General features: G+C 35.2%; 1 protein-coding gene across 1 annotated transcript; it reads left to right on the plus strand.

The window, feature by feature from the left end:
- Positions 1-1234: 1234 nt before the first annotated feature.
- Positions 1235-24898, plus strand: mmp15b (matrix metallopeptidase 15b). Its single transcript, XM_051104777.1, has 6 exons — positions 1235-2169; positions 14862-15010; positions 16264-16386; positions 16485-16792; positions 21547-21708; positions 24300-24898. The coding sequence occupies exons 1-6, from the start codon at positions 2041-2043 to the stop codon at positions 24533-24535; spliced, it is 1107 nt and encodes a 368-aa protein (XP_050960734.1). The 5' UTR covers positions 1235-2040; the 3' UTR covers positions 24536-24898.
- The last annotated feature ends 671 nt before the right edge of the window (positions 24899-25569 follow it).

A 25569-nucleotide genomic window follows, 5' to 3' on the forward strand; every position in this document is an offset into this window, starting at 1 on the left:
CACTGAGGACAACTGAGGGACTCATATACAACTATTAAAGAAGGTTCAAACACTCATTGATGCTCCAGAAGGAAACACAATGCATTAAGGAATCGGGCGTGAAAACTTTTGAACAGAATGAAGATGTGTATATTTTGCCTAAATGTGCCTAAAAAAACAAAAAAAAAAAAAAAAAAACAACTAAATGTTTCTTTCTTTCTTTCTTTCTTTCTTTATTTTTATTGCCCTTCAGAAGCTACAGAGGATACTTAAATGTTTCCCAGAAGACAAAATACGTTAAATTCAACTTGATCTTCAAATTTAAAATGTTTCACTCCTCTGCTCTTAAACGCCCATGGAGGCGTTTTACCCCCCTTGGTACAAATTTAATTTTTGTTAAAAATGTAATAACATGAAAACCCATTGTCACTAAACTATGATACCTTTACTGAACACATGCATCCCCCACTCTATTTATTTCCAAGAAAACTGCATTTAAAACCAGAATGTACTGAAATAAATTATGTGAAATGTTTCAAGAGGGTTACCAACTGGAATGTATAGGGTTAGGAGTTAGCTAGGACAATAATTAAGTGTATACAAATAAAAAAAAAAAATAATAAAATAAAATAAAAAAAACCCCTAACCCTACCTCTAACCCTAAGGATAAAAAGGATATACTTCATAATCCTTAAAAAAATAAATAAATAAATAATAATAATAATAATAATAATAGCAAACAGAACTGAATATCAAGTGCTATTAAATAGTTTGAGCCACTTATACATACTTATCCAAAAATTAAATAAAATAATACAAAGGCATATGCAAACTTTTGACCTCAAATGTGTAAGTGTTATGAAATCAGTTATTTAAATACTCTGGGATGCACCAGTAGGAGACGCTGTGTCACACTATCTGACTGCAGTTCACAGTACACAATCTCATTCTCGTCGTCAGAAGAACGATTGTCTCACAATCGAGTGTGAGTAAATTCGACACATAATTGGCATTGTTAGAGTAAATAAATAATCAATAATTAATAGTTTCTACTTGTCTGAGTTTGACCATAGCATATTTTAGAATGCCCGGTAGCCGACAGTTTTATAGAAACATTTTCTAAAGTGACAACTAAACGCATATGAGTAATTTTTTTTTTTTTTTTTTTTTTTTTTTTAATTGCAGAGTTTAAAAGTAAAGGAAAAACACTTGTCTTTGTGTTAGATAAATGTCCAGACTGGAGGTGGCAGTGGATACTTTACTGGTGTCCGTCTTGTTGTGCCCCTCCTCCAGCTTTACAGGCAGCGGGACACGCCGCAGGATTCGGCACAAAGTCCGAGTCACTCACCGCACACATGAGGGGCGTCACAACAAGCCACCAGCGAACACGCGGCGGATACGGCTTGGAACCCGCCCAAGAAAACTGAGAGAAAACGCCGATTTTATCGAGGAGAAACTATCATATTAAATCTTTACAAGCAGGGCGGTGATCCAAGACAGGTGTCAGAGAGTGTCGCAGTCATCTGCTAATAATTTGTGCGCTCTTGTATTGTGGTTGCTGCGCGACGACCGACGGCACAGTTTGCGAGCGAGTTTCTGTCCCAAGAAACTCAAATCTCTGTTACCCACTACAATCACAAAAGCCGTTATTCATGCTTCGTTTACCGACTCATAGTACAAGAGGAAATTGCAACGTAAGTTTGCACAGCGCCTGCTTTGAAGTAGGTTGTAGCTGTAATTAATTTTATAGGCACCACGTGAGTGGGATGAAACGACCATTAAGTGGGCACACCCGCTGGATATGATACCTAACCCACTCAGAAACTTCAGCCAGAGCATCGGACCTCTTTGACTCTTGGTACAGCGCCTGGGACTGGCGTTTAAATCTCATTGAATGATTGTAGCGCTGTAGAACCGTGCGCTTCTGCTCAGAGGATACACAGAATAATGTTGTTTTTAATCTGAGTGCATTGCACTTTTTGTGTTTTTAGTTTCGGACAGTTTGATTTTAACCTTTTTGGTTACACTTTTGAAAAGTTTTAGCTGCTATCATTGATCCTGATGAGAATGATGGCAGTATTATGGGATGACTCGATCACGTTGCTGTGGAGACGGACTCTAATTTATTCTCTTCTGGTGCTCTTGATGAGTGGAGCGCGCACCTTTGGAGATGAAGCCTTTAATGGAGAGGTAATTATTTCGAATGATCAATGTATTGCACATTTTTGTATCTCAAATTTACCATATTATAGATCTCATACTGTTTAAAGTTTGGTGAGAACATGTTTTGGTCACTACATCTGGCCACCAATTTAAAGGCTTTATAAACAGCATATGCATAAATATTTTTGCTTTGTTAATTTTAATTTATCTCTATTGAATGCGTTTGATACATGTGTAAACAAAAAAAACAGTGATAAGGCTATATATATATATATATATTAAATTGAGATTTATACATCTTTATGCATCCTGAATAAATAAGCTTTCCATTGATGTATGGTTTGTTAGGACAATATTTGAAAATCTGGAATCTGAGGGTGCAAAAAAAAATCAAAATATTGAGAGAATTGCCTTTAAAGTTGTCAAAATGAAGTTCTTAGCAATGCATATTACTAATGAGAAATTAAGTTTTGATATATTCACAGTAAGAAATTTACACAATATCTTAATGGAACATGATGATTTTTGGCATAAAAGAAAAATCGATAATTTTAACCCTTACAATGTGTTGTTGGCAATTGCTACAAATATACTCATGCAACTTATGACTGGTTTTGTGGTCCAGGTTCACATATGTGTTGCGTTTCTTAATGCACTGAGCATTTCTTCTCTAGAGCAGAGTCCCGGGTCTGTTTTTATGTGACAGCTGATTTCAGCTGAAAGCTTGTAACTCAGCATGTGAATGGTGGTAATATCAGACAGCTAATTAGAAAGTTGTCATTTAGCTTGTAACTATGATTTTTCAAACACCAAAGTTCTTACCACTTAAATTCTTGTAGCCAAAATTTGGGATGTTTTTAGTTTTATAGTGGAAGGAGGTATGAAGATTTTGTAGTCAGTGTGGTTTGAGGTTTGTTAGCGGTGTGCCACCCCATGTATGCAGTGCTGCAGTGGTCCAAACCCTGTCATTGGTGGTCTGGCACTGTGCAAAGAGACTGACAGAAGCCAAATATCTGTCTTTCTGAATTGATTATTTTGCTCATCAGATTCACAAATCTGGCAGGGAGCCTCATATTGATTCTTTCAGGTATCTGTTTCCACTATGAACCAGTCCTGACCCAGATTAACCTGAATAATCAGGAACATGAACAATAATACTAGATATGCTCCTGGAAGTAATTGACCTCAAAATGGGCAGTTGTAACCTGCACTTCCCACACACCTGCCTATCACATCAGCTATACTAACGCCTACCAACTTTTTTAATACTGTAGCCAACTTTTGCTGCTCACACAGCTGAAACACTCTTTCCATTGTGTATAAGAACATGCTTCTTGATAGATCTGGGCTTCTGCATCACTGTGCTGATCATTGTGGTGGATTTATGGTAATATAGACTTCTTTAAACCTACAGCTTACCCAAACCCTTTTGAAAAGAAGCAGTTTATCTCAGTAATTCTACCAGTCACAGTTGTTGAATGACAGCAGATATGCCTGTACATGCCACAGTGCTAGATGGATTTTTTGGGGATTATGTGTTAAAGCTGTCTGACCCACTGATTTGGGTGTGTGGTGAGACAACTGTGGGGACAAAGGCTCAAATGCAAGTTCCTGAACCTTATCGAAAAGCATAGCATACAAGCTTTAATGGTTGTGATTATGACGTTGATCCTCCACCTGGTACAAAGTCCATGTTTTTAAAGACATTATTATGGATCTGCTATCAATAATTAGTCAAGAATTTTGGATGTATTGCTTACAACTTGCATTTGAGATACACAATTAAGAACATGAGTGATTAAAAACTGTCTCATTCAAAAACAAGATAACTTGGGGGATGTATTTGTTCTTAACCTTATTCTAATATTAATGAGCGACCACGTGCCTGAGGTAAGTAATTTGCATAAAACACGCCCAAGCTTTCTCCATATAAGGGCTTTCCACACAACCTTTCTTTAACAGCCTTTCATCACTGTGAGTAAACATATGACACCCCTGCCTGAGAAAACATGTACAGCAAGATCCTCAAGCAGTGCCAAGTGTATCACCCTCAAAACCAGTTCAAACTTGTTTATTTTAATATATTTTAAAATGTAATTCCTGCAACCTGATCTCATGGCAATCATATTTTACGAGGTGGCTAATTCATACAAATTCTTACAACCTCACTCGTACAAACTCATATGATTTTTGCTAAATTGTACGTATTTTATGAGTTCCCCAATTCGTATGAATTCATACAAATGACCTACCCCTAACCTAACTGTCACCAGTGCTGGGCATGTTGCTTTAAAAAAGTAATTAGTTACTAGTTACTAGTTACTTCTCACAAATAGTAACTAAGTTAGTAACATCATTATATATGTAACTAATTACCAGGGAAAGTAACTATTGTTACTTTTTTTAAAAAAAGTGTTCAAATATGCCAAATAACCTGGATGCCGCCAATATTAAATATGTGAAATTAATAAAACATTGTGTACTAATCTACACTTTTTTTTAATGTTTTTTTAATGTAATGTGGGACAATGTGAGAGATACCTTCCAGGGGTTAAATATCACGTTATTGGGGTTGCTTCAACCCGCTGACATGAAAAACATCCCGTGGCAACACTTTTAACCCTCTGCATCGCATCAGTGCAGCCTGTTTTGTTTTTTCTTGATGACCGCAAAAAAATGTAAAATACTCTATCATTTTTGACCATACAGATAAGAATAAGGTATCGTTTCAAACTACAAAGGTCTGCTTTTATTTGTGTATAGTCATAATAACAACAAAACAATATGCTTTTGTAAAATAAAGAAAATAAACAGGGTGCACTTTCTGCCATCTCGGTCTCAATTACCTCTCTTCACAGTTTTATCATGTAAATAAAACAACCTGAACCTGAATCTCAGTGAATACCTGCATCATAGATATACAGTAGTCAACAATTGAAGTGGATCAAAACCTTTCATCAAAGTTGTCCTATGGCTAAACCAACCGAAACAATACCCACTCTTGTCTTAGGACAACTTTTATTAACATTTTTTTATCCACTTTTCCCATGTTGTGTGTGTGTGTGTGTGTATATATATATATATACAGCTTATAATGTCTACTTTTAAAGGGGTCATCGGATGCAAAGTTTACTTTTACATGTTGTTTAAACATTATTGTGTTGGCAGTGTATGTACAAATCTACCCTATAATGATAAAAATCTATGCAGTGGTTTTTAATTAATCTGTAAAAATAATATCCCCTTTTTCAAATTGAGCCATTCTCAGATGCCTGTCAGTGGCTGCTCCCACGATAGTTGATTGACATGAGCGTTGTACCTCAGATCGGCCGTAACAGTCCGACCTTCACTGTTTCGATGCCGGAGCAGGGATGTAAGTTAGACAAGAATATATCAGATTGAGGTGTTGTGTTGCTGGATGTAATAATGAACATAGTGGTTGTCATTTACTCCCAACATCTGAACGTAGATGAAGATGCAGTGGATTTGTTTCTGAAGGGAATGCGCCTCCCGATCTATAAATGTGTCGATGTTTACGCAAATCATTTGTGATCCAACTTTACCTACAGCAGTAGTGAGTATAAGGTTTTTTTTTATGAATCCCTGCAATCACCTTTCCTAATAACGTGCTAATTAGCAAGTTTCACGACTAAACACGCTAAATGCAGCTAAAGTAAACGGGCTCGTCACTCCACAGAGAGTAGAGAGGGGCGGGGCGAGCAGAGCTCATTTGAATTTAAAGGAACAATCCCTCAGAATGGGTTGATTTTTGCAGAGCTCATTTTGACAAGGTAAAAAGGGTGTTGTTTTACACAACCATTAAGAATTTTTAATCAAAGTATATTATAGACTGTTCATTAAGACCCTAAAGAATCATATCAACTTGTGGAAAATGGGCATCCTATGACCCCTTTAAATGAACTGGGGTCTAGACAGCATTTATTGCAAAACAAATCAATTGCAATATTATGAATGTCTTTACTCTCATTTCAGATCAATTTAATGTGTCCTTGCTGAATAAAAGTATTAACTAACTTACTAACTAAAAAGTATTAACTAACTAAAAAAAAATACCTTGTATGTTTAAATCTACCTCAACATTAGTAGTATGTCACAGTTTCCACAAAAATATGAAGCTGCACAACTTCTTGAGCACCAAATCAGCACATTAGAATGATTTCTGAAGGATCATGTGACACTGAAATAAATTCTATTTTAATTGTGTAACTGTATGTGACCCAGTGAGTGACCAGTAAATAAAAGTCTGAATGTAGAATTCCATGATTTGGATAATCCTTTTGGAGTGAGAAAAAGTGCAAACTCAAGGCTTGTGTCACTTCACCCTTAGCACAAACAATGCAGACGCTTGAGTGAGGATAGGGAGTGTTGTGAGTATCCGTGTGGGTGTTGCTCTGAGAGCCTTTTGTCGTACAGTTTTTCACAATACAGTACTTCATAGAAAAGCATTTGCTTTCTCAAACAAAGATATGATTTCAAAGTGGTGTCTCATGAATGTGTACTTCCTGGAGGAGGGATTGGCAACGAGGTTGCTTTCAGCTGTTGTCGGTTCCCTCACTGATAGTCTTCATTTTCAGATAGCTTTATCTTGGCAATTCAAATAGTCATTTCTGGATATGCCATGTGTATAAAGAAAAACTATGAGGAATGTTTAACTAGCTGCTGGATGGAGGGTGTAGAGGTGTTGGCCTGCTCTTCCATGCTGCATGTGATCAGTGAATGCAACAGCTGTTTTCTAAATAGGCCACAAACAGAAACAGTTAAGAGACGTTTAGGACTGGAGGGCTCTCAGGCAGCTGAGGCGCAACAATGAGACTTCTTGTGTTCAGCTGACTGTATTCAGAGGTGCGGGGAGATAGAGAGACAGGAAGAGCTCGTGGAGCAGGGAGAGGAGGGGGTTTATGAGCACTGTACTTCATAGGGAGCCGACTGTATCACTTCCTGCAACCTTATCTCTATCCTGCATTTAACCCCTGGAGTCTCGCTTTTCCTTCATGTTCTTTATCCGGCCTGTGTGTCCGTGGAATATCTGGCACGTCGCATCCTTGTGTGGGGTCTGGGCTTCCTCACTATGACTGAGAGGGATAATGAGACGTGATTGGACCGTGGAACCGCATTAACTGCTAATTGTGTCCATGTCTCAGTGGGTGACTTGTACTTCTGACTGGTAGGTCTATTTCCTCTCTTATTAAGAACCAGGGCCACATTCACCAGCACAATTACTGCAAGGTCATGAGGGGATTGCGCCAGATTCGCTAGGCCTGCCTTGCTGTCTGTACTGTATGTAGAGAGTTGCTTTAACCACACAGAAATGGACCATCATAAGTGATTGATTTGGAGTGGTCTTCATAAGCAGCAACTCTGAATGGCACATAAATACTGCTCCTTATGTGAAGCATATAGGGATTTGAAAAGTAATGGAAAAGCGGTGCTTGTTGCCCAAAAATGTTAAACTTTACAATGCATACACATATTTGGAAAAATACAGCATTTGATTATTATCATTATTATTATTTTAATAATTTTTTTTTAATAAAATAATTATTTTTAGCATTTAATGAAATATATTTATAAAAAAAATAATATAACAATATTATTACAGTTGTTTTTCATCATCTGCCTCAATGCATTACAGCATTGCAGGATATCTGATATTGCACAATGCACTGATAAATAAAAAAAATAAAATGATACATTTTAAAATTTAAATTAACTGAATTTTGATGTTACGGCCGATATTAAAATTCTATTTTGTGTAAAATGCAAAAAGGTAATTAAAAATAAAGGAAAAAAAAACAATAATTTTAAATACTTTAAATATTCGTATTAATCACAATCAGTTATTTTAGTATCTCTGGGATGCTATATAGTTTTTGTTAATATTTAGAATTATTTAAATTGTTTTGTTGTATATTTTTTTTTTTTTACATTTTCTTTTAGTATTTTTTAATGTCTGTGTAGTTTGTATTATTTACTTAAATATAATATTAAGTGTATATATATATATATATATATATATATATATATATATATATATATATATATATATATATATATGAACTTTTATATTTGACTTTTTTTTTTTTTTTTTTTTTACATTTTTCATTTTAATTTGGTGTAACTTGATGTACTAAAACTAAAACATAAGTAAATAACTAATTTCTCATATTTAAGTATCAGCTGTAAAATGATATTTAATGGATTTAATTGATTAATGCTTTGTTTAGTAGTTAAAAATGTGTTAAAAATGTTTAAAAAATAAAATAAATAAAATAAAAGTGCCCAATAACTGCTACAGATCTGTTACAGATATACTGTGCATCCCTATCTCAAATGCTTTCTAACTAGAGATACAGCTACTAGTTGCTAGTTGTTGAATGCAGTTAGTTTTATTTTTCTAAATGATCTTTTGGTGATACTCCCACCTCCTTCCAAGAACTCCACATTTGATTGTCTATTTAATTTAGTTTGGCATTGCTGTTATCATTGATTAAGGTTATTGATTTACACAGCTGGAAAATGAAACTGACAGCTGATTGATGTGTTTTTGTCCTTTGACCTTGGTTTGAGTCTCATTACCCAATTGCCTGCCATTAAGGATATAGCCTAAATGTATTTTTAAAATCCATTTATTGTATTTTCTGCAGTGACACAGCTCCCTGTGGCCCAGAGCTGAGAGAGAAGACCACATGGAGTTTAAATGAAATTTGTCATTGCATTATTACCCAGACGCTGTTACCTGAGACATCAGAGCCAGAATCATGTCTGAAAGCTCAAACACTCAGTCTGCCTTAACATATTTCACTCCTCTATCATGTTCTGTTTTCCTGTCTTCCTCTTAATCTTTTTCACTTGATCTGGTTCACTCGCTCTCCTTTCCCTCTCACTTAATGACCAAAAAATGGCACGCACCCAAGGCCCAGGAATAATAGCGCTCTCTAGTCGTTAGATTCTTGGCTGACATTGTTCTGGACACACACACGCTCTCTCTCACACACACTAAACCCGAGTCTTTTCACGACGCGCTGTGAATCACAGGTTCCTGGAGGACGTGCTGTTGGCAGCAGCTCTCAAGGTCCCGTTGAGCCAGCGCTGGCACAGTGGCTGATGGGAGAAAAGGATGGCTCTCCTTGTCTAAGTTCTCTGCAAAGCCTTACTCTGTATGCATGACATAGGATGTTGTGGATGCTAAAACACTTTAGGCTTTTAAGGTGGTCTTTGTTTATCTCATCCATTTCGATGGCCTGCAACGAATATCTAGCAGAATGATTCCAGGTGCCCTTGACCTAAGGAAAGAACATAAAGCATGAAAGCAAGAACGTTGTTGTCCTTTATGAGCCAGTAAGCAGAACACTAGGGTAATGTCTTTCTCTTGTGAGAGTAGAAACACCCTCCCACCTCTCGCCCTGCTAAAAGCCCCAGGGCTCTGAGTGACTGAAAGCGAGGCAGTCTTATCTGTGGGGGTAAGGTGTGTCCTGCCCTGCATAGCCCTTTAGCACTTCCCTCTCTCACAGCCCTATGGGAGACACAAAGAGGATTGTGTTTAGGGAGAGTAAGAAAGCTGGAGATTGTTGGATTTGGTGTGAAAATGCAGGAGTAGTTGACAAATGATATAGAAATAACACTTTTTATGTAATAAATTTAAATGATTGTGGGAAAAGTCACCAAGTTTTTAAAATGTTTTAAAAAAAAAAAAAAAAAAAAAAAAAAAAAATTTTTAAAAGCATTGTGTTAAATGCATGAATTACAGTTAGTAAACTAGAATTTGACATTTTCTGAAGTAAATGTACCACTGTGATGCTGTAGTTATTATTCACCAGGGCATTGGTATAGGTTTTCTGAATGTTTTTAACATGCTGCTATGCAGTTTCTAGGGTAGTTCGCTATTTGCTATGCTTGTTTACTATTCCAAGTTAAAAAAGTCTACACCCAAGTATCTTTTACTGTGGTCTAGTGTTGTTAAATGGGCCGACGTCGGTACCAGTTGGTACTGCAATTTAAAAAATGTGACGATAGCAGTGTTTCCCGTTAGCATTTTGAGTGCCGTTGAGTGGAATCTTAAATGCCTCTGATTGGCTATACTTAGACCCATCTTTCAAACGTTCCTGTGTAGGCCTATATGTGTAAGCACTCGGTGAAGAGCGTGAATCGATGAACATTGTAGCCAATCACAGACATATCTGTTGAGCACATGAAACACAGTGGCCAGTCAGTTGTTTTAGAATCCACTCAACCGCTTATGGGAAATTTTGGTATCATCACATTTTTACAATTTCAGTACCGACATCAGTACTTTTGACAACACTACTGTGGTCCTTAGTTCCAGTCCTTTTTTAAGTGTAAGTCTAGGGTAGGACTATATGACTTTGCTATGACTTTGCTAATGAAATTGCTAGTGTAACGTAAAATGTGTATTATTATTATTATTATTATTATTATTATTATTTTATTTTTTTTATTTTTTGTGATCATATGCCAATTTGACTCTGTAATAATTAATAATAATAATAATAATAATAATTAATATTTATTAAATATTTAGACAAAATATGACAAAATAAAAAAAAAATAAAAAAAATAATAAAACAAAATAGTAAATATTACTATTGCAATATTTAAATGTAAATAAAAAAGGAGATTTAAAGATTTAAAACAATATAATAGTAATTGTATTTTACAACATGCCTGTAAAATTACAGTACAAATTTTTGTGGCTGTCACTTTTCTTGTTCAAACCTTAAACTGCTTTTATTTTGGTAAAAAAAACACTGGAAACTCTTTCGTTGAACAGCAGCTGGTTTATAAGCAATTCTCTTGTTTGAGAAAATGCCAAATGCACATTATAAGCGAGCCAAACTAGTGTGGTTGCAGCGACAATTTTTGTTTTGAGCACCATATGTGAACGGAGCTACTTTAGCTACGTTCACACTGCAGGCAAGTGTGGCCTAAATTCTATTTATTTATTTATTTACTTTTTGCACTCGCATATGACTCTGTTTTTTCTGTTTTTTAATGACGTTGTGAACAGCACAAACCACATGGAATCTGATCTTTTCAATTTGTGCCACTTCCATGTGGTACTAAATCCGATACAGGTCGGATGTTTTGCAATGCGACCACAGTCTGAACGGTCATATCGGTTTTATGCGACTTTAGATCTCTAGATCAACATTCGTCATGATTCTGTGCTCAGTGGAGTTACTTCAAAGATTTTACATACCTAATGTTATCAAAACAGTTACGAAAGATAGTCAGTGGAAGTACAGTGATGTGTCAGAACTCATAAGTATTACAGTGACAACACTATATACAAGCAAAACATGAGGGCTCGCATTAAGTTTCAAAACTCTTCTGTCACATCCGTGTCTTTGTTTTTCATATTGGCTGCGCATAATTTCACTGGCTTCTGTGGCAGATCACACTATAAGTAAACGTTTAATCGCTTACTTTATGTCCTCCGTGTTTACTTCCGTATGACTGCGTGCTGCGCAGTCGGACTGTTTTTCAGTTCTATGGGACAGACATCACTAATGTGATATTTACCCCCTGGAATGCAATTGGGCTAGTTTGGGACTTGATTTGAGAAGCAACTGGGTGGATTTTGTTGTAAAAAAAAAAAAAAAGTGGCAACACTGTTCGTATTGTTTTTTTGCACATACATGTCAGTTCAGAACCATGATCTGTTCACACTGAAAATCTGATATTGGCCAAATTTAAAATAAAAATGTGAACAGCTATACAAAAAATTGAGCACTACGGAATTGAGCACTTAGGCTCGCAGTGTGAACGTAGCCTTTTAGACACTGAAAACACTGGATCATGAGCTGCTCATGTATAAACAAACATTGTGACATGCTTCGCTATAAAAACACAGCTAATGTGTATTTATTTAATAAAATTGCAGGCTTTGCAATTTGATAATCACACTAAGCCATATTGCAATTCTGGTCCCCGGTCTGTGGGATTATTTCAACCATTGTATCATTCAGCAGACAAGAACGGTTAGTCTGATGACTTAGAAAAGTAATTAGAAAAGTAAACCATTCAAACCTGTAGCACAAATGAAGCAGAACAAGTTCAGTGCAAAAGTTATGGTGTTTGTTCTGAAACTTTAAATACATAGAAATAGTGACTTTCTGCGTCTAAACAGTAGATAGCTGGCTTGGTGCGAGGCATATTAACCTTGTCCAGAACAGGGCCAGCATTCAACTATTTGACTGTTATTCAGCTGCCTTCACAACACAGAAGGGCACAAAGGCCTGTGTTTTCTGTGGCTGTGGAAAGTGGAAATCTGGACCAGGGCCTAGTTGCCTGGTTACAAAGTAGGAAGAGAAGGGGACATTATAAAAGCTGTGACCCCCTAACCACACAAGTCCAGTGGGACGTTCACATTAGTCTTCTGCTAATTAATACCAGGTGAAAAACAGCAGTATAATCATGAACACAATTCTAATTTTCTAAGCTGATTCTGCATTGCATATGCATGTTTCTTCTAGCTATGCAATATATCATAACTTACATCAGTAAGTATTTGATGAGAATGTGACTTTTGATTGTAGACACTGGTATATTTACAAATTGGACAACAATTTGTGATACTGTTGAAACTCTTCAGATTAAACTGTGAAACCTTTCTCCATTTGCTCTTCAGTTCATTTCATTAATGTCCAGGAGAAAAAATTGATACAGAGAAAGGTCTAAAGAGATCTTGTTTTCTAGGTTCTGTCTGGTTTAGGACCAGGGTTATTATATTTAATTAACTAAAACTAAAACCCATTAAACACATGTTTGTAACTTGAATTAAAATAAAAAAGGTAAAAATAAATATTTTACTTCAGTTAGTTTCCAACATTTCTCATTTTCATTTAGCTTTATGAACAAAAATAGCTAAAACTAAAACAAAAATGATCAAAAAACTATATAAAAATGACAAAAACACAGCAAAACTAATAATAAAAATAATAATAAAAAAGCTCAGCTTAAAATAAATCAGAAAATTTAAAAATAAAAACTAACTCAAAAGATTAATAAAAACTAAAACAGTATCTCAGTGGTACAATAATAACAGTGTGAAGGACAGCCTGTGTACTGTTGCCACAGGGTGGGCTTAATAATGGGGATGTTTAATTACATAATTTGTGTTAATTACATGACTAATGATGATAAATAGTAGGTGTAACCACATTTAATGCAAATCAGAGCATTATGTCCTGCTTTCATCCCCTTTAATGGGCCCTCTGGCCTTTTGGAATCGCCTACTGCATCCAACGCAAGAGCCAGATGGGATTGGAGCTGTGCCTCCATGCATGTCTCTGCCCGAAGGAAAGTCTCCCAGCAGTGAGTGAAGAGTGGCCGCTCTTTGTTTCTAAAGCCTAATAAATTGGCCAGCCCAGCTGGTGCCGTCACCCCTCAATCTGTGATCACATCCGCCTCAAATGTTCTCACACAGTCTGGGCCAGTATTAGGTGTCGCATGTAACAGGTGTGGTGCTCTTTTAGTCTGACAATATCTTCTTTCTCCTTCATTCTCATGGCAGTGACAGACTGATGTTTTTTAAATTGCCATGGCATTAAAAGAGGTCATGTGATTTATTATTTTTTTTATCCACTTTTATGGCTTTAGTTTTTCATGACCTTTTCTTATCTCTCTTGCCATTGAATGATACATTTGCTAATTTTTAACCGGCTTGTATTGTAATTTTCTCTTTTCACTTTGTGGGTTGTGAAATATTAAAGGAGACCTATTATGCCCCTTTTTACCATATTTTTAAGTCTCGGTTGTCCCCAGAATGTGTCTGTGAAGTTTCAGCTCAAAATATTCCACAGATCATTTATTATATCATTTAGAAAATGCTCATTTTGATTGGAAGCAAAACGGGCTGTTTTCATGCATATCTCTTTAAATGCAAATGAACTGCTGCTCCCCACTGTGCTCAGATACTCTGCCAAAAAAACATTTGTTTGGTTTTGATTATCATGTATCATTTATAAAATTATGCGTTTTAAACCAAATTTGTTTAAACTTCTGGTCACACTTTATTTTAAGGTCCAATTCTTGCTATTAACAAACCATTACCTATGACTTTAGCAATAAACTCCTAATTTGCTGCTTGTTAATAGTTAGTAAGGTAGTTAAGTTTATGTATTGGGTAGGATTAAGGATGTAGAATATGGTCATGCAGAATATGTGCTTTATGAGCACTAATAAACAGCCAATATGCTAGTAATATGCATGCTAATAATTAGCTAGTTAAAGGTGTGAATTGGTCCCTATACTAAGGTGTTACCAAACTTTTGATATACAGTTTTCTGAGTGCGCACATCCGAAGCACGCACACAAAAAACGGCTGTCACATGGCATGCGAGTACTAAACTAAGTTCTCTTTCATGTCTTATTGTGCTTAAACTGTCACATACACACAAAAACAGTTGGTTATGTCTGTGAAGGTACACAGCTCAGAAAGGGAAAGTTATTTAGTTGTCCTTTTTCACTTATTCTGGTTTGGTAGAAGCAGTGGGGATCCGAATATAGCACTTAAACAGAAAAAGTGTGATTTTTATTATCTGTCACCTTATTTTGACAAAATTATTAATGACAATAACTATAAACATCCATAATCACAAAAAAAAAAAAAATCAAAGAAAATAAGATTTGCAATGAGATCACTTATATAACCCCTTCTCTCTGTGTTTTTCTCTTAGTCATGGCTGCGGCAGTATGGCTACCTCCCGCAGGCCAGCAAGCAGATGTCCACCATGCGCTCAGCTCAAATCCTGTCGAACGCTATCAGCGACATGCAGCGCTTTTATGGGTTGGAGATCACTGGAGTGATAGACCCCGTCACCATCGAGTAGGACACTCACTCCACCACATGACCTAATGTATCAGCAACACTGTTAGAGCTACTACCAATTCATCTTCAGCTCATCTTAAACCATTTATTTTTCCTGAACTACTTACATTCTGTTAAACCTGTAATTGAACAGAAAAAGGACACCTTATAGAGAAGGAGAACCTTAAGGGAATATTGCAGGTTATTTAATGTCTATGGAGCTACTTTTGTGTAGTCATGCATTATTAATATAAACAATACCCCAGTTTTCTTTTTTAGCTGGACATGACACAAGTTTGATTATAGATTTCAAAGGCAAGGGCTTACAAGTGATTCTGTTGCACCAGTCTCATGATAACACACAATACTAACACATAACACACAATGTTGAAGTTTTTTTTATACTTTCATAACAGTGTGAGAGTTGGATATTTAAAGGAATAGTTCACCCAAAATGTGAGATTTGATGAAAATGTTGCTGAAAATGTAGTCGCCCTGCATCCAAGATGTAAATGAAATAAGTTTGTTTCTTCATCAGAGCAGATTTGGAGAAATTTAGCATTAGATCACTTGCTCACCACTGCAGTAAATGGGTGCTGTCAGAATCCAGAGTCCAAGAGTCCATAAAGTCCAAAAAGTAATTGACACAACTCCAGACCATTAACTAATGCCTTGTGAAGCGAAACCCTGTGTTTGTAATCAAATCTATCAAGATTTTAACTTCAAACTATGAGTCCTCTATTAATAATATTGCTTTCTGTCATGAATAAAAAAATCTGATTAAGGAGAGAAATATGCACAGATCAAGCATAGCTTTTACAAGCAAAAAATGCTCTAAACAAATATGTCAGTGGATGTTGTGAGAGGACAACAGGGGATGGACTTTTTCACTGGAGGAAATCTTATTATGGATTATGAACTCCACAAGTAACGGTTAAAATGGATTTAATAATGAATTTGCTTTATTACAAACATGCAGCTTTTCTCTTTACAAGACATTCATTGATGGACTGGAGTGGTGTGGATCCATCTGTGAGCAAATGTGCAATCCTAAATTTCTCCAAATCTTATTTAAAACTTATTTTTATCTTGGATGTCCTGAGGGTGAGTGAATTTATACATGCATACATATTGTGAATGATAATAGACAACATACCTCAGACACACAGTAATGGATATAAAGGGGCCTCCAGTGTTCAGCTTTCTTATCATGCCATTATTATGTGCATGCCTTTTTTACACTAAACCCTCATCTGTTCCTTTCTTTCTAGGGCCATGAAGAGACCCCGCTGTGGGGTCCCAGACAAGTTTGGGGGTCAGATTAAGATCAACGTACGACGAAAACGTTATGCACTCACTGGCCACAAGTGGGACAAGAGCCACATAACTTTTAGGTGGGTTTGAAGACTCTTTAGTCCATATTATCACCATTTCCAGTGATTTTGAGTTTCATTGTAACACTGTTCAATTCTTGTGTCTGTCATGGCTGCAGTATTCAGAACTACACGCCTAAGATTGGGGAGTACAACTCATATGAGGCCATCCGACGGGCCTTCAAAGTGTGGGAGAAAGTGACGCCACTGACGTTTGATGAGATCCCTTTCTTGGAGGTCAAATACGGCCGTCGGAAGGAGCCTGATATTATGATCTTCTTCGCGTCTGGTTTTCATGGTGACAGTTCCCCGTTTGATGGAGAAGGGGGTTTCCTGGCACATGCTTACTTCCCTGGTCCAGGGATGGGTGGAGATACTCACTTTGACTCTGATGAGCCTTGGACCATTGGTTCAGAAAACCTACAAGGTGAGCCGAAAGGACCTGAGTGTTTTATATCGCATAATATCTAATATGCGTATATATGTAAAATTGTGTTCAAACAGTGGGATTCAAAAAGTTTTTGAAAGAAGTCTCTTATGCTCACCAAGGCTGTTTTTTTAACAGCAATAATTTGAAATATTAACACAATTTAAAATGTAATCATAATAATCATAATAATTGAATCATAATAATTTAATCATAATTTTAATTTTAATTTTAATTTATACCAGTGATGCCGAAGCTGCTGAATTTTCAGCAGCCATCACTCCAAGTCTTAAGTGTCGCATGATCTTTCAGAAATCATTCTAATATGCTGATTTAGTTCTCAGTCATTTCTTATTAGTACTGCTTAATATTTTTATACCGATAATGACTGGCAACTCTCATTTTCGTAGACCCTCATGAAACAACCGTATTCTCTTACCGCAGAGTCTAATGATTAAACCTGTGTCAACCCAAGTTATTCTGCACAGTCCATGGCAAACAGAAAGAAAAAGGTCACATTTGCAAGCCTACTTTTTTTGTATTCACTCTAATGCTTAATAGCTGGTTTGTACTTGCTCTTGTGAGGTTTACATGGTCATGTGGAGGCGGTGACATCATTTGAGATAGATGAGTGACTATGTGAGCCAGTGAGCAGCATGTTGATGTATTTAGAAGGTCAGATATTCCTAGAGTTTCTTTTGCACTTTGCACTAGAGGACTGTGAGGTATGTTATAAACAGTAAGGTACAGTGGGGTCCAAAGTCTGAGAACACGTAGACCTAATATGATTCTGACTTTGCGATATTGACCATTTGAACCTTTCTATAAAAGATCAGAAGTTTAAAACCTGCCGTTCCAAACCTGTAAGACCTTCGTTCATCTTGGGATCACAAATTCAAGATATTTTTGATCAAATCCGAGAGCTTTCTGATCATGCATAGACAGCAACACAGCTTGGACATTGTTAAAATTGTTCATGTGACATCAGTGGTTCAACCTTAATTTTATGAAGCTACGAGAATACTTTTTGTACATAAGGAAAACAAAAATAACAAACAATTATTTATCGATGTTCTCACTGCCTTTCTGGGCATTGAACATATCAGTTGGGTTTCTGTCTATATAGGGTCTGAAAGCTCTCGGATTTCATCAAAAATACCTTAATTTGTGTTCTGAAGATGAACGAAGGTCTTATGGGTTTGGAAGCACATGAGGGGGAGTAATTAATGACACAATTTAAATTTTTGGGTGAACTGTCCCTTTAAAAGGAAAGGTTGCTGTAATACAGCTCCTGACTTTTAAAGGAACTTAGAAAGGCATTTTTGTCTGTAAAAGGGTTAAAGGCTAATCATAGGATGTCTAGTTTTCAAATGCTTTAATAAATCATTACATCATGACACTTTTGATTAATTGCTGAGACGCCGACTAAGGAAACACATAAAACAACTTCAAAAGGAATCTCTAGGATTTTCCAGGGCCTATTTCCATAGGGTTGTAATGTCTGGCTACAGGATCATCTTTGTTAGCAGCGGTTGAAGTCTCGGTCACAATGACACAGCTGTGAGGAGAGATGTCTCCTATTGCCCTGAAGTTGCATCTTTTAACAGTCATGGCTCTCTCACAAGAGCAGCTTTGAATGACGAGTGCGTTTGTCTGTGAAAGCCATCATTGATCGTCTGAAAGCATTAGGACAGCAAGTTCAGTACTTCTCTTATCTGCACAGTTATTAGCCCTAATGAGGTTGCATCTCTGAAAAAGCAACATGACTGTCTGATGACTTCATAAGGCCTGCATGGATGGCTTAGATTGTCCACACTAGATAATAATGGATACCGTCAGTACTAGGAGGAAGCAGTCAATCATTTTTTTTCCCCGGGAAATCAGGATTTAAGAATTGCATAGAGCCTTTTACACCCACAGGGTCACAGATCATTGTGACAGCTGGAAAATGGAGATAGAACATGATTAAAATCAGTGCACTGAGTGCACTGTCACTGTGAGCGTTTCAATAAATCTTTGTAGTGTGCAGATAATTGCAGATGTTCTGCACTGATCCACAAACTGCTTTCATATGAATATGTATTGGATATGCACTTGCAGTATTTTTTTTTTTTAATGTACTGCAGATAATGTAATATTAATAAGGGCCGCTTACAGTAAGTGTATTAAATAAGCATACACTTTCACATCTGTTTCCTAACACACTTCAGTATTACAAAAGTGCACTTTTTACAAGTTTTATGTTAAAGTACTAAGTATTGTAAAGTAGTGTTTTAAAAATCGTTTGTTGTGACTTACAACTGCTAAGTCAACAAAAAAATGTGTACTTTAAAATATGTGATTTATAATTTTAACTGCAGTGCATTATTCAATATTACATTTAGGTAATATAAATATATGCAATTGCAACTTCATTATTACAAATGTGTAATTACTATTATGTGTAATTAATATTAGTACATTTTGGCAGTACATGACAATAGAAGACAAGAGAAGTAATTATGAAACATGCACACTGCCGTTCAGATGATTGGGATTAGTAAGATTTTATTTGTTTAATTTTTTAAGACATTTTTTATGGTCATCAAGGCTGCATTTATTAGATCAAAAATCCAGAAAAAAACTGTAATACTGTGAAATATGATTTCAGTGTAAAAATAACCGTTTTCTATGTGAATATATCATATTCCTGTGATGCAAAACTGAATTTTCATCATCATTACTCCAGTCTTCAGTGTCACATGATCCTTCAGAAATCATTCTAATAAGCTGATTTATTATCAATGATAAAAACAGTAGTATTTAGTTGGAACCTGTGATATTCTTTAATAAAAAGAAAAGTTTAGAAGAACAACATTTATTTAAAATAGAAATGTTTTGTAACAATATAAACTACTATTTACTACTGTAAATTTTTGTTTGTTCTTTTTTGAAAAAAATTAATACTTTTATTCATCAAAGAAGATGATAGCAAAGACTTATATTGTTAGAAAAGATTTCTATTTTGAATAAATGCTGTTCTTTTTAACTTTTTATTCATCAAAGAGTTCTAAAAAATAAATTGGCATTTTAGAATGATTTCTGAAGGATCATGTGACACTGAAGACTGGAGTAATGGCTGATGAAAATTAAGCTTTACATCACAGGAATAAATTAAGGTTGTAAAATATATTAAAGCAGAAATCAACACAATATTGCTGTTTTTTTCCCCCTGTATTTTGAACAAGTAAATGTAGCCTTGATGAGCATAAGAGAATTTTTTAAAAAAACATTAAAAATCTTACTGATTCCAAACTTTTGAACAGCAGTGTACTTAAGTGAATCAAGTTTAGCTAATTGCTTTTAATATATATTTTACATTTTAAAAAATCCAATTCATCACAATTAACATTTAATAAAATGTTTGAAAAGTGAAAATATATTTTAAGTATATAATTTACATATATAAATATCCATTTGAGTGTTTCGTTTTATTTTAGTATCGAGATACTTACTTTGTGTCAGTTTTTATTTAAAAATTTTCTATTTTCATTTTAAAGATTTAATAATTTTGTTTTTGTTTTTTTAATATGCCTTTATTGTTTTTATTTTAAATTATTTCAGTTTTTTTAGTACATCTAATTATAGAATGTTGCAAAAACTAGCTTTTTTTTTTTTTTTTTTTTTTTTAATTGTGTTTTATGTCGTTTTATTTTTTATTTTACGCAACTTTTTGTTTGTTTGTTTTGGGTTGGTTGTAGTTGTATCAGTTTTACTTAACTATAATAAGCCTGTTAAAAACTGTGCTAAAAAGTAGGCTACTTATTTTTCACGAGAGTAAGATCACGAAACAAAGTGCAAATTGAGGCTGTTTTGATGATTTTTGTGGGCCACAGTCAGTTTGATGTCAGAGTTCGGGTTGGTTCATCTAAAAGTGATTTTGAGGAACTTGTGTGCACTAGTCCAAGCTGAGTGTAAAAACAGAATTGAAGTCAAAATGAAGCATCATTTGCAAACCAAAACTTGCATTTTACTTACTCAATAAGGAAAAAATTGTAGGACAAGACTTGACTTGATTGTTGGAAGTGTTTAATACTATCAGTCACGATCCAAACCAGAGTTTGCAGTCAATTACAGGACTATTTCCCTCAATAAAACACCTGCCAACACTCAGGTTGAAACTTAAGCAGCTTTAGTGACGTCAGCCAAAAAGAAAAGTAATTTCAGACTCTTTTTGATTATAGATCACAAAGACAAAGACAAACATTTTTCTTTGGAATAGCATGCACAGATGAACTGTTTAGATCAGGAAGATGTATTAGGATAATAAAGAGAGCCCATTTTGATTTCATGCCATTTTAAAGTGCACATCTTCTGAGCATTAAGCAAGAACTAACAGCGGGAACCCTGTCCCCAACTCAGCCTAAAATGCTTTACGCTCTCCTCTTCACTCATCTGTCCTATTTACCCAGTCAACTAAATATAGCTGCACTTCCTTATCTTCTGCAAGACCATTAGCGATTTTGCTTAATGTGCACACTTAACTGCAGCAAATGTAATGTTCTAGTTGATGCGCAGTATATCATGTGTCCTTAAGTCAGAGTGCCCATAAAATGCAGCTGTGATCTCCCAGAGCGAATGAAGATTAATAAGCTGTTGTATCAGACATTCTTTACTAGTGACCTCAGTAAATCAGCTCTTCTCCTCATTGCTGACCATTAGCTTTCTCTTATACACAGCCACAGCTTGTGATATTTAATATGCATCTCCCCTAGGTAATGATCTGTTCCTGGTAGCCGTACATGAGCTGGGCCATGCCCTTGGACTGGAACACTCCAATAATCCGCTGGCTATTATGGCTCCTTTCTACCAGTGGATGGACACCGAAAACTTTGAACTGCCTGAGGATGATCTACGCGGGGTCCAGCAGATTTACGGTAACCTGACGCCTGTGATGTCTTAAACATGGCATTTCTGACTTTACAGCATGTTATCTGTGATCTATGGAAGCAGATTTCCACCTCAGAATAAAAAAAATTTAAGTAATTGTGACTTTTTATTTCATAGTTGTGACTTTTTCTTCCAATTCAGAATTTTTCTTGAAAATCTGCAAGATAGAAAATTCTGAGAATAAAAGTCAGAAATGTGAGGAAAAAAAAATACAATAAAAAATCAGTTGTGATATGTCAGTTACTTTTTATTTTTTTGTTTTGCTTGGTGGAAGCAATCTTTATTTAAATGTGCAAAAAAAAAAAAATGTAATATATATATATATATATATATATATATATATATATATATATATATATATATATATATATATATATATACAGGGTGGGCCATTTATATGGATACATCACACATCAAACTTATTGGGAATTTCACAAGAAAAACAGTGGTGTGCTTGGTTTTAACGTAACTTTATTCTTTCATGAGTTATTTACAAGTTTCTGACCACTTATAATGTGCCACAAACAGGACGTTAATATCACCAACCATTCCCATTTTATTAAGGTGTATCCATATAAATGGCCCACCCTGTGTATATATATATATATATATATATAGAGAGAGAATATATATAGAATATATAATATATATAATTTTTTGCTTTTTGCACGTTTATACGAATGTGAATATGAATATAAACATACTATATTTATATGAATACAAATAAATAAATAAATTAATTGCAAAAAAAGAGGAACAAAGGGGAACAATTTTGACAAACTCAGAATTAAAAGAAAAAAGAAAACCGTTGTGAGAATGTTGCAATTACATTTTTAATTTAATTTAATTTTTTTATTTTATAAAAAAAAATGTTAGGGGGAAAAAGTCAATTGTTGTTTTTCAGTTGAATTTACTTTTTTCAGAATTGCAAATTTATAAATTTATAAGATTTTGTACGAGTCAGGATTGTGGTGGTGGTGGGGGTGTCTTAATTGTGAGATATAAACTCAGAATTGCATGGAAAGAGGCTGATTTGCGAGATTAAAAAGTTGCAGTATTCGTTCATTTATTCATTCATTAGTTTTATTATTATTATTATTTTTTTTAAATATTAGTATTAATTAAATTTAAAATAATAAAATAGTAATAATAATTAAAACATAAATGTTATTATTATTTATTTAATATCAATGTATGTTAAAATTAATTTAATATTATTTAATTTATTGTTTAGGCTGTGCATTTAATTTCCAGATCCTGTTATCTGTTGTTCTCCTTGTCATCTGCCTATGAGTAAGAAGTACAGAACATTTTTATAGGTACTTTATAGATTTACAGCTTTAGATAAGTTTTCTTAGCTCTTAGTTTCCTGTTTCAGTCTGGACCGGAGTAATGATAAACACGTGGTGTTGTAAAATTTATTTTTTTTTGTTTGTTTATTTACAGTAAGTAATTTGTTGTGTTATTCAAACTTATGGTGTAAGGTTTATAATATTTGTTTTTGCGGTCAATTGGTTTATTGGTTTTGAAATACTCTGGTCTTTGTGGGTTTTAGTAATGTTTGTTTTAGTTTTGCATGAGGGAGTTTCAGCTGTGGGGAGAACTGTAGACATCTTTCCCACTTCAGAAGAAAGTTATTTTAGTTATGTCATGGCAAATTCATTAATCACTTCACTTATTTTTGGAGTTTGCGAAAGGCCGGCATCACTATTACTGCTCATACATTAAAAATAGAAGAAAATGTTTTCTATTTTGTATACAGAAAATGAAGCTTAGTTTTAGGACCATTAGGATTTAGAGTTTTGTGACAGTTGTTTTCATGACAGTCAAGCATATTTTTCCCCCCTAAATTCTCATTATTATAATGGTTACTTTTTTTTTTTTCTTCCATTTAATTCTCAATGGTGTCTACATTATCATTACGCATTGCATTAATTACTGACTGTAATACTATAATATTCTTTATTTAAAATCTACATAAAGACAGTACAACAAATACTATAAATGATGTTTAAAAATAAATATTACTATTACTATCACTATTACTATTACTGTTTATTTATTACAATTTTAATAGGAAATGCTGTCACAAATTATCAATGGTCAACAAATAGGCTTCATTTATTTTAATAAAAATATATTTTGTCATTTAATGTGATGAAATGTATGGAAGCCCGTTTCTGCCAGTCAATAAAAAAAGGAAAAAAAAAAAAAAGGTAATTGCGACTTTTTTCCCTCACAATTCTGACTTTTTTTTTCCTCAAAGAAAAAATTGTGAGTGAATTGTCAGAATTGTGAGTTTTTATCATGTAATTCTGACTTTATTTCTCACAATTGTTAGTTTAAATCAGGCAATTCTGAAAAAAAAAAAAATCTGAATTATGAGTTTATATCAGTAGCAGAAATGGACTTGTGACCTAGAAATGTGACCTGGATGTATTCTTGATGTTTTGTAAAATTCACATGAAATCTAGTTCTCCATATTAATTTATCATAGACTGAACTAAGAGGATGCCACAATGCTATCCTACTATTTTTACAAATTCTGTAAAAAATTCAAATTGTTTGTTTCTTGTAGGACCCCCTAGCAGTTCTCCCACTCAGGCTCTCCCCACTGTCACCCCTCGGCGACCAGCCCATCCAGATCCCAGGGCGCCCCACCCTCCTAAAAACCCTCCCGGAGCGCCCCCTCGCCGGCCAGACAGGCCTCGCACTACCGATCGCCCAGATCACTACGGGCCCAACATCTGCGAGGGCAATTTTGACACAGTCACCATGCTCAGGGGAGAAATGTTTGTTTTTAAGGTGAGCTAAAGACCCTACATATCCACAAACTTTTTCTCCATTATCTTAATAACAATTACATCTTTCATTTTTGCAACAAAATCACTCAAAGTCTAAAATAGCATTTTCTCTATGCAAAATCAAAATCTTTTTTTCCCCTCTGGTTTTTGGATGAAATATGCCCCAGGCATGTTTTTGACAGGCTTCATGAGAGTCACTCAGCCGGTGTAGTGCTTTCTGAATCAGATCAGGTCAAGTGCTGAAACAATAACAGTGCACGGTTCCAGATGAAAGCCCTGACATGCAGGTGCAGGCCTGCTGAGGTCGGCCTGCTCTCAATCTGGCTTTGTTAAGCAATGAGCCGTAAAAACCCCCAGTGCTGGTCTTTGTTACGGGGCAGAGCTCCATAAAGAGGAAAGGAGTTGGGTGTTTGAAGTCTGGAGTTGATCAGGAGATACATCAGACTTCATCTGCTTTGTGCCGTTTGCGGTTTTGTGGTCACGTCATGTCATGTGATTTGTTGTTGCATGAAAGAAGCACTCTTTGTGGCAGAGTATCTTTAATTCCACTCTCTTTTTATCTGGGAAAACACTACGTCATATGGTCTTTCACTTTCTTTCCATTAGATGAAAAAGTCGTTTTGCTGTTGGACAAATTAGAAGGAATGTACAGTATCTAAAAGAACGAAAGAATATTTGTACTTGCAAGTGCTTGACTACACTAGGTTAATTTAAAAATCATCATGATGTCATTTAGCAAATATGCCAGTGCTATAGTTAACGTTACTGGAGATAGATGTCTAGGCCCCCACATATATATACATATATATATATATACACATATATACACATATATACACATATATACACAGGGGTTGGACAGTGAAACTGAAACACCTGGGTTTAGACCACAATTAGTATGGTGTTTGGCCTCCTTTTGCAGCCAATACAGCATTATTTCATCTTGGGAATGACAAATACAAGTCCTGCACAGTAGCCAGAAGGATTTTGAGCCATTCCTTTCGCAGAACAGTGGCCAGGTCGCTATGTGATGTTGGTGTATGA

Source organism: Labeo rohita, unplaced genomic scaffold, assembly GCF_022985175.1.
Source record: "Labeo rohita strain BAU-BD-2019 unplaced genomic scaffold, IGBB_LRoh.1.0 scaffold_796, whole genome shotgun sequence".
In the NCBI taxonomy this organism is placed as follows: Eukaryota; Metazoa; Chordata; class Actinopteri; order Cypriniformes; family Cyprinidae; genus Labeo; species Labeo rohita.

What these genes read in the sequence shown, in the direction of transcription:
- mmp15b (XM_051104777.1), top strand. Translation starts at nt 2,041, where the DNA reads ATGAGAATGATGGCAGTATTATGGGATGACTCGATCACGTTGCTGTGG. An exon ending in ATGAAGCCTTTAATGGAGAG is followed by an intron (nt 2,170 to 14,861) that starts GTAATTATTTCG and finishes TTTTTCTCTTAG; the next exon opens with TCATGGCTGCGGCAGTATGG. An exon ending in CGGGGTCCAGCAGATTTACG is followed by an intron (nt 21,709 to 24,299) that starts GTAACCTGACGC and finishes TGTTTCTTGTAG; the next exon opens with GACCCCCTAGCAGTTCTCCC.